The following is a 10,543-nucleotide window of genomic DNA, read 5'->3' as shown; positions in this document are numbered from 1 at the left end:
GGGCCGGGTCGTCCGCCGCAGGGCCGGCGGGTGCCGGGCTCCGCGCTGGGACCCGCCGTTAGGACTTCGCGGCCTTGAGGAGAATCGAGTGCGATTTCTTTGTCAGCAGCTGGAGAGAGTGCTTGCTTAATTAATAAGATGCTAATCACGGGTGAAGGAACTAGGATTTTTTTTTATTTTTTTTTCTCTCCCTCTCCGCTCTTTCCTCCAGGTATCTGAGCATATCTTGGCAGAGAAGATTAGAGGCAAGGTGGGGAAGATGGAGGGCTCGTTCTGAGACCAGCTCCTTCTTCTCTTTCCTTTTCTGCCCCCCCTTTGAAAGGGGGAGAGAAATAATCATTCTCATACAGTCATCTTTAAAAGCTTGGAAGTTGGAACTGGAGCTCCTTTCAATCTGGCTGCGTGTTTAGTATGCGGTTTGTGCCTCTTCACTAATGAGAGGGAGAATGGGAACCCAGGGAAGCCCTGTGAAGAGCTATGATTATCTGCTCAAGTTCTTGTTGGTAGGAGACAGTGATGTTGGAAAAGGAGAAATCCTGGAGAGCCTTCAAGATGGAGCATCAGAATCCCCTTATGCCTACAGCAATGGTAAGGATTTTGGAAGGGGCGGTGGGAGAAAGCTTCTATCCTGTGACATTACAGCTAGCTATAGAGAAGGTGAATGATCTGTGTTTTCACAGTTGTTACTGAACTGCGGCTCTGAAGTCTTTTAACTTATAGAGGAAGGGAACTCTGTCATTGTCAATAAATAAGTCAATTTGGGGGAGGGAAGGGTTGTGGTGTTTTGTTTTGTGTGTTGTTTTTTGGGGATTTTTTTGTTTTGTTTTTTTAACTGAAAACATAATGCAGTTCATCAGGGCTTGTGTTCATGGTAGTGGAAAGGTGCTGACTGTTCCTTAAAATCACAAGGGCCTCCTGGAGGCTCTGACTAGAGAGATGCTAAAGAAATTGGCATCTGATGTAATCACAAGACATGCAAATCCTGAAGCGTGGCTGAACCATTACCAAACATAGTTCTGCTTGTGCATCCTACTTAAAGAGCCAAATCTTATTTTCCACCATCACGGCAGGGGTTAATGCAAGGATTGAATGGTACTAAAAGGAAGTACTGTAACAAAAGAACAGTAACATTATTTCCAGACTAAAGCTGTTATGACTTGGTACTTGGGTACTGAGAGCACAGGCTCATCTGTCTGCCTCCTGCAAACGTCAGGGTGTATAATGGAGCCCATGACAGACCATTAACTATAGTGTCACAAGACTATAATTAAGAGCCAAGGAGTGACGCTGTGCTATTTCCTGCATCCCTTCGCTGCAGTTAAAATGTAACATTGCCTGGCATGGTACAAGTCCTGGGGTGATTTTCAATCTGTCATAGATTTCGCCATCTTCAATGCAAAATAATGGCCCCAAGGGCTTGACGGAAGCGATCTAATTCAGGTCCTGCATCCTCACCAGAACCAACCTGAGGGCTGGAACAGTTAGTATTTTCTTTCATGTGAGATAATCGAGTCTGAGGTAATCGGGTGCTTCTGGACACTTTGGGTTGAAGCTGGCTGAATTTAGAGTCTAAAGGAGCAGTGTGGCTTGATTCCTAACTGTATAATAGTCCTCAGAACTATTACCATCATTTTAAGAACTGATGCAAGAGCACACCTGATCTGCAGATATTTATGGGGAAGCAGTGACTCAGAAAAGTCAGGATAGTTGTGAAATTGTAGTAGCAAATTCTGGAACTAGAAGACTGTGGTATCATTCATCTGTTTGGATGTCTGGCTGAGCTTGTGTGGTTTACCTTGAAGGAGATGCTTGACACTTCTGAGCTTCCCTGAAGAGACCTTGTATCTCTGAAGAACTTGCCTCAGTTGGGAGCTATAGAATTGCTCCTTGGGATAAATATTTACTAAACAAAACCAGATGAAGACTATTAACAGGGGTGGTTGTTTTGAGTTGGAATTGTCTTCTAATAGAAATGGTTCTGACCATTGTTTAGAAACAAGTTGTGAAATAATAGGTATGATAGAAAAAAGTGTGCATGTGATGGTACAAAACCAAAGAACTGTGATTTTTTTTTTCCCTCTCTCTATAACTAAAAAAGTTTTGTCTCTGCACGCACTATTTTATAACAAGAAAATACCACCATCTTTTTCTAGAAAAAGAAATATCAGTAAACTAGTATATTTAAAACCTTCCCCTCTCTTCTGTAGGCAGTGGAACCCATTTTTCTGTAGTGATTTTTATACAGTCAGATATTGTTTTTTCATAATAATATATGCTTTGGTATTCTCTACTTCTGTTGCTTCTGCTGAACTGTATGCTTTTTGGATAATCAGGTTGAACAGCTTTGCAATCTGAGTGAATTTGATACTGCCGATATTCTTGACAGCCTTGGCAATCAAATTTCCTCTGTCTCTGGAATAGCTGGGATATAAGTACTGGCAGTGCAAGCATCTCTGCCAGCATGCTTTAGCTGTGCCCTGGCAAGACCATCCCTTGGTATGAAGATGCTTAAACTTTGTGAACATTTAATGCTTGGCCTCCTGGCTGAAGGAGCTTGCTGAGGTACTATAGTTTCTTGTGATGTGAGCGCTTGTCAGCTACAAGCTGAAGTAAGATTATTAAGGACTCTGTGAGCACTACCCAAAGAGCTGTCTTGCTCTGTAATGGCCTAGCTTTGAACCTGTGATCCAGAGAGGTGAAAGGCTTGATATTCTGTTGCAGGCTTCCAAAACCTCTGATTCCCTCTGTCTAAACTTTTTGATGTGTACCTAATGCTGTCCTGAAACTACAAAAGGGTGTTATGTAGAGGCTATTTTGTAAATCTCATACTTCCAAGTACACCCTCATCATCATCCCCTCCCACCCCCATGCCCCAGTTTGAAACAAATGTTGTATCATGCATTGCTTATTCAATCTGTCCAGAAAACAGATCTTGCCATTATCAGTGCAAAATGAAATATGCTTTAGATTTATTTTGTGGTTAGGACATCTCTCATATCAAGCAGTTTCCCTAGTCCCTAATTTCTGGAAGGGAAGGGGTAGAGTAATTGTGCCCATGCATTTTGTCTCTTTGGGAGTCTGCTGTTTTTACTGTGTTGGCCAAGGATAACTTTTAACACAGGCTTTTGAAATGTAGTGTGAAATAGATTCTCCTTTCAGTTCTAATAGTTTATTTCTTTTCTTCTGAAAGACTTAACTTTAGAAGTGAAACTTTTTTATAAATTAAGCTCTGTATTATTGCTGCTGCTCATCTGTCATATACCTGGTATCCAGTAAAGAGTTTGAGGGGTTCTTTCTTCTCTGCAGATCTGTCAGGGGAAAGTAGACAGCTAAGAGATAAGGAAACCCTATTTCTGTCAGCATCTCTTTTGTGAACTTAGAGCTCTTTAGAAGCTCTTTAGAGTTCTTTAGAAGAGCAGGCAGCCTATGCTTTCTTATGTCCAGTTTCTGAAAGCCTTGGACACAATATATTCTTTCTTTTTTTTTATATATCGGAGCATCATAGTAACTTCTCTTCATTATTATTGAGGATCCTTTAGCCAAAACATCACTTTTCAACACAGCCTTATAGCTTGGCATCTCATATTAAATTAGACACTTCTTAAAAGTGCAGTTCCTATTGTGTATAGCAAGACCTTAGCAATGTCCCCCCCCCCCCTTTTTTCCCTTTCCTCCTTCAGACTGTGCCTTCCAGTTATTTTCAGAGGTGGCATTTTTCATCTCACACTTTGGAAGAATAGCAGGTAGTTATTCTCAAATTAAGCAGTGCAATTTCTCACTTTTTTTTTTTTTAATCACTGTTGAAAATAAATCTGGTTCATATAAGCAGAGACAGTTTTTACTTGCTGGATGTTGTTGGCCTTTGCAATACGAGTCAATTTTAATCCTAGCTCTGGATAGCAATTTGTGTTGTTGGTTTGTGTGTGGCTTGGAGTAATACACTTGTCCATTCAAGCAGAAAAATTGAGTACTGCAAAGGCTTTGGATACAGAACTTCTTGGTAACTTCGAAGTGGCTGTTTGATTCAGGATTTAGGTCCAGTTGTCACCTGTGTGTTTTTCATTAGGTTCATATTCAAGTTAATGAATATATCAGTCCCCAAGGAATATCAGGCAGAGTGTGCTCCCTGTGAAGAGCAGAATCTGCTCCCTGGGAGTTTTGTTTGTGCCGTGATGCTGGACATTGGCTCCCCCTCCCTGCTTTACATGAGATCTAAAGGAAACTGTTGTTAGTACCCAGAGCTCAGCCCCTGGGAAGTTTGTAACCAAGTTTGACTTGCGTTTTGCTTTGTCTTGGCCAGGTTCAAAAGTCCCTGAAGTAAACCTTCTTACTAATGTTCCGGGAAAAGTGCAGCGTTTGGGGAGAGAACATTATAATTTCTTTCTTCTGGGCTTCCAGTGTCATCCTTCTTCCCAACTTTCACCCTTCTTCCCCACCCCTGAAATCTCCTGTTGAGGAGGCAGGCTGCCATTCCCTTTCAGAGTACCACCATTACTCTTGACAGCTAGAGGACTTCACTGAGAACCAAAAAGCTCGCCTTTCCCTTGAGACCCCAGAATGCTTTTTCTTCTCTGTGTGCACTCTTTCTCCCAAGGTACAGTGGAAGGTTATTCTAGCCCCTGTAATTTGAGCTGTGATGGAATAGCTGACTTGAAGCAAAACTGTGCTCCTTACTTGTGGCTGCAAGTCAACTACACAGATCACTTGCCACTTAAGTGCTTAAATTGCCCACTTACATTCTGTCTTTATCCTTCCCCAGATACTGAAGCAGGACTGAAATTCTTCTGCTTGCAGAGCTCTGCAGGTTTTTGGACAAGTAGATGTGGCAGAGCTACACATGAAAATAGGAGTTGTGTTTGTGCTCAGATGAGGAACCACCTTGTGTCCTCCACAGGAGGACCTATCACTTTGTCAATACTGTGTCATAGAGCCTCTTCGGAATATCTAATTATTCATATGCTTACACTGAAAAAAATCTTGTTTAGCTTGTTTTTTGGCTTGCTTGAGAAACCTGCTCTGTTCTATACTGCATCACCACTGAATGAGTCATGTGGAGGCCTCCTTATACAAGAATGCTTGACGGGCACAAATGCCATTACTGCCATATGATAAGCTGCTCAGCATGCACCAGAAATAGGGTCTGGGCTTCTTTCACTACGAGGACATGAATGTAATGTGCTTTTTGTGATTATCACACATTCTCCTATGGAAGAGTCCTCCCCTTCACCTACTGCTCTTTCCGTAAGAAAGGAGGAACATGTGCTAAGGAAAGAATAGAACGTGTTTCCAAACAAGTAGCTTTGTTTAGAAGGGTTTTTTGTTTGTTTGTTTGTTTTCCTGCCCTCGGCTTGTGTTAAGAGCGTCATAAGGAGGAAGTTTGATGTCTGCACTCCGATCTCCTTCTTTCAGCTTTTCAAGGAGCATAGGAAAGCTGAACTGAATGTTGTTCTGCTGTAGGAGTGTGGTGACCAGCCCTTCTGCAGTGACCTCCTCACAACTAGTTTCAACATAATCCCTTAGCTGGGACTTAGTATCTTTATTAAAGCCCCATTCCTAGGTGTTCTGTTACCATGTCAGGGACACTGTATTCACTCACTGAAGAAAATCTCAGTTTCTCGGTTCTCCGTTATTAACTGATCCAAGGAAATGTTAGGAAAAAGACAACTTAAATGCTTAATTACCATAGCTACTCACAGGTTTTATTGTTCAGATAAAGACTGTTTTGAGTCTTTCCCAAGACCTCTTCTTGGTAATACGTAGGCAAGGAATTCAGCTTTTGGGCAGGAGCTATAGGTACTTCTTTGCAGACCCGTATTTCTGTCACTTCTCTAGCACAATGCTGCTCCTCAGTATTTGTGCTTAGCTGAAACTCTTGGTTCCCAGAATCAAGATCTAGGGCCATGTAACTTGGTGTCCTTTCCCTGGTCAGACAGCCAGTGAGAAACAGCATTAAAAGAACAGCTGAAGACACTGCTCAGACCCTCCAAGCCAGTGCTGTTTGCCTAGGGACCTCATAGCTGCTATTTTAATTACCAGAATGTTTTCTCGTATGACCCATGTCTCTGGATGTCTTTTCCTCTGACTGTTTCTGTGCAGTTGCCTAAATTTGAAGTTCCCTTTACTGGCCATTTCAAATCAATCTCTACAGCAAATACTTTCTCCATATGTCCTCTTATACCTCCTTGTCTAGAGTGCAGTCTAATCGCTCAGTCACCAGCATGCATCCAGAAATGTCACCTGGGAAACTGTTTAGCTTTGCTTTGTAGTAGTCTTCAAGGTAGTCACTCACTAACCCAGAGACTTATTTTTACCACAACCAGTGTGCACAATGATAGAGAAAAGGGGAATTGTTGTCTTGTCTTCCCTTTCCTCACTAACAAGGAGGTAGTAAGAGAGGGAGTTCTCTTGATCTTCTGCACTTCTGTTCTTTGCCTCTCAAGTTTCTAAGATCTACCAGGGAGAYGCAGTCTCCCATTTCTCCTCTGACTCCTCACCTACTGGCTCTGAATTTGCTGCCGTGTTTGGCTAGAGTTCCTGCTGTATTTTAGAAGTGCCACTGCTGTGTTTTTTGCCATCGCTGATTTACTTTCTTCAAGCCCTTTTTTAAAATTTGTTTAAAAAAAAAAAGCCAACAAGCAGTTCTATTTTAAACTTCTGCCAGTTTTGTGGGGAAAGGACTTCTTTCTCCTTTTGAAATACCCGACAGCATCTCACCTTCCCTTCTCAAGCATGAAATAAATCGTTGCTGGGCATACCTGTCTTCAGTCTGGTCTTCTGCTGGGGCAGTACTGATGTAGTGGCACCTTTTAGGCAGAGAGGACACAGCTACGGATGTCAAGCAGTGCTGCAGCATGGCCTTTGGATTCCTAATGACAACTCGCCTTTGGACTGCTGTGCTATGTCAAGGCTTTCTCTGGCGTCAGAGGGGAGGGAAAATTGATCCTGATGCTGCCTCTCTTTCTTCCTTATCCTTGCCTGGCTGTGTGCTGTTGGGTGTGTTCACGGTGTCTTGACAGAGGATGATTTTCCATATCGGTCGCAGTTGTGAGCTGTCCCATTGGGCTGGCCAGCTGTTTCAGATGCTACACGCCAATGGAAACTGCTGCTTGTTTTCTGGCATGGCTCTGCATTAATTGAAACAGTGTTTTATTTTGAGGTTTTAGTACTCTGATGCAGGGTGGATTGAGGCAAAATGTTCCAAATGAAGCCTTGCCATCATGTTCCCTTAGTGGCTGCAGAATTAATCTACGGGGAATGCTTCAGTCAAGCGGCACTGGGCATGCTACTAGGAATTTCCTCTTTCAATAGCTTGAAAAGAGGAGAATGATTATTACAATAATTCCCTGTGTCTGCCAGCACTTGCATCAGTGTACTTCAGGGATGTTTGCTCCCATGTCATCAGGGAGACAAAATTCTCATCTGATCAGAGCAAACTTTGGATCAGAAACAACTCCAGCATCTCTTATTTCTCCCTTGTTTATTTCTTAATCCTTCCCATGAAAAATAGTTCCTAATATACCATATTGAAACTTTTGCACTGCTTGATGTGGGGCTTACTAGTTGCAGCTTATAACTTAAAGGTGTTTTATTTAGGGGTTAAATCCTTCTGGATTCTGAGCACCTGGCAGCTCTTGATGTCTTCAGCCCTCAAGTCAGTGAGGGTTAAGGTTAGACAGCAACTTAGGTTATTGCATGCGTATAACCTTCCAGGTGAACTGACTGTAGTTTCTGTTGTTTCTTGTTTTTTAAGATGGGGAGTTGTTCTTAATGTTCTCTGGAGTTGGTTAAGTGTGATAATCCAGTGTAGCCTTGCTTTTATATGGCTGTTTACATGTAGCTCAGCCATAAGTCCATGAAGGCGATATGGACTGAGTGCCATAAATCTGAAATGGGCAAAATGTTCTTCTAATAACTGGAATTAAAAGCTTCTCTTTATTGTTCAAGTTTTTGTTTTTAAAAACAAGTAGGTTTAGCTTTATCTGGATCCTTAGATGACATTGTCCACTTCTGTTGATTTTGGTGTATAAACTGCATATGAAAGCCCATGCAAAATGTCTCCTCCTCCTCCCCCTCTCCATCAGCTTTTGTTACCAGCTGCTCCCTGGCATGTTTTCCTCAAGCTGCCTCCTTCCTCTGTGAAGAGCAGAGCATCTTTCTGTTGCACTGGCAAATAGCTGTGCTAAAAGCTTAGGTCTGAGTGCTGGGATCCTATGACCTTGCTCTTTTTTTTTTTTTTTTTTTTTTATTTCCCTGATAACTCTACCTCTACCCCTCATCTTCCTCTGACATCCCAGACTTGTCACTAAATGAGCAGTGATACAGAAGCATCATGTCATACAGGTTTTAATTTGATTTCACACTGAGGAAGAGGAAAGAAGCTCTGATGTGAGAAATCTTCAAGCCTTCTGTTCCATTTTGCTAAATATTTTGGTGCGAGTTGGGACTCATCTGAAGCTAAGACTGCGAAAGAAGATTTCCTTGGGGCACAGAGGACTGAGGCTCAGTTCTGGTTCCCCCTTCTTCCCCTTCCCCCCGCTCTTCCCCCCCGCCCCAAGGTCTGTTTATTCCTGCAAAAATTCTAGTAATAGTAAAGTTATAACATGAATTCTGAAATACAGTTTGCTCATATGATATTTCTGTTTATTGAGAACAGTCCTAACTTTTTGAGCTTTGTCCCTCAATTTCTACTTTCTCTTTGCCTCCTCTCTACCACCCCATTAGAAAATCAGATAGTATTTTATCATTAAAACTTGGGCACCTGTTCTCTTATAAAGATAACCAATAAAGTGATTAATATCCTGTATGTGTTGTGCAGTGCTATAGCCATTTCAGGATAAGCCACTGTATTTAGACAAAAATCCTCATGTGATTCTAACAAAATATGTTTTTAAGTCATTAATGGCAAGGAGAAGGCAGACAGAAGGAAATATTGAAAGGCTATATTTAACTGACAATTTAATGAAAGGTGCTGCGCATCTCTAGAATAATGCTTCACTCAATTAAAAGTGCATTTTCTTTAAAAGGATATCATTTTGACTTATGTTCTATACCAGCTTCCATTTTTCTTGGCCAATTTTTGTGGGTTTTTTTATTGTACCACTTGCCTGTCTCTGCAAATGGTTGCTTTCTGCACCTCACCCCCCACTCCCCAATCATGTTCAGAGAAATCCTTCCATCTTGTATTTCCTTTTTACAGGTTTTTAACAGGAGAAGGGTGTAGTCCATTTTGCCTGTGGTTTTGGGGGTTGAGTGGACAGGAAAACTGAGTAGATACAATGTGTGAAATAACTGTTTTGCCTGTCCTGTTTGCTTAATCCTAAATTATTTCTTTGTTGTCCCAAGAACTGTTCAYTTATTTTCCATACAGTGAGAAGCTGCTAAGTAACTTGGTGTGAAAATCCCTACAGGATACAATTAGCAGGTAGTCTCTGGGCTGAGACCCAAGGAGATGAAATCGTGCAGGGTTGATCATACCTAACCAGAGCGCCTCATCTTTGTTGCTCGCTGTAAATGCTAGCAAATGTACATTTGCTGTAAAATGCCTCTTTGAGTCGTGCTTGTGTTCTCATAGGTGTTATCTGTAGTACAGGGTTAAAATCCAGTATGGGTTTTTTATGTCTGTTTTTAAAATATAAAATGCTGGCTTTCTCCAGGTAACAGCAACAAGAATGTTTAAGAATTGCAGTTTAGTAATAGGATATCCGTTGTCTCAAGCTGGATTTCTCACCGTGCAAATTGTTGCCTTTTTTTCTTTACCCTCTGCCCTTCAGACAGTATCTCTAGTTTGTCAGTGCTGCTTTTTTAACAAGACTATGTACGTTTCGTTTTGCTTCCAGCAAAGGTAGCTGGAATTAATTCTTTATCCTGCAACAGCTGTAGGTCAAAAGGAGGACCTCAGGAGGCTTTGGCTCTCGTGGAGAGCAAAATGTTTGGAAGCGTGAGTCAAGGCTGTTAAGAACCGTTGTGATGCTTCTGCAAAGCTTTGTGTTTCATAAGGGTGAATAGAAAGATACTCGCTTTGCTAATAGTAGCAGTCGTTCATTTAAGGGCCAGGATGGATTTTGAGTGCAGGCAGCTATATGTTGTAGGTCAAGTCCCTTGAGATCTGTTGTCATAAGTGGAAATAGTTCACTGAAATGTGAAATTAGCATCGGTCTTCATGCTTCCAACTTGGAGTGATTCCTTTCCAACTGTGGGACTCGCTAGAGGTGCTGTGAGAATAGAACTGAAGAGTTGGGCTTCCAGTATGCAGTTAAAGTTGTCATGGTGACTAGTCTCTCTGTTCTAGGAGCTCTGTAAGTATGTGTGCCAGACACATGATGCTTATTAACCCTTCTAAGCCCAACTGAAATGCTGCAGCCTTTTTTTACTGGGAGTTTGGATGTATAGTGTCAAGCTCAGGATGGCTGTGTGGTGGTGTGGGGTTTTTTTTTTGTTTGTTTGTTTGTTTTTTACTATTTGCATAAATGCTGTGGTGTTGCAATGTGACCGTTTAAATGGCAAAACTTGGAAATGCAAACTGGCTTTCAGCAGCTGATTTTGG

The 10,543-nt window shown here is 41.8% G+C and overlaps 1 protein-coding gene across 1 annotated transcript in view; it reads left to right on the top strand.

The window, feature by feature from the left end:
• Positions 1–191: 191 nt before the first annotated feature.
• The window catches only part of RAB40C (RAB40C, member RAS oncogene family), a 36,797-nt gene continuing 26,445 nt past the window's right edge, over positions 192–10,543 (top strand). Inside the window, exon 1 of the mRNA XM_026079212.1 lies at positions 192–588. Within this exon, the coding sequence (XP_025934997.1) occupies positions 435–588 (154 nt within the window). The 5' untranslated portion in view covers positions 192–434. The remainder of the gene's footprint in view (positions 589–10,543) is intronic.

This window comes from Apteryx rowi, unplaced genomic scaffold (genome assembly GCF_003343035.1).
Source record: "Apteryx rowi isolate R43461 unplaced genomic scaffold, aptRow1 scaffold_494, whole genome shotgun sequence".
NCBI classification, from domain to species: domain Eukaryota; kingdom Metazoa; phylum Chordata; class Aves; order Apterygiformes; family Apterygidae; genus Apteryx; species Apteryx rowi.
This window is presented reverse-complemented; position numbering and strand designations above follow the sequence as displayed.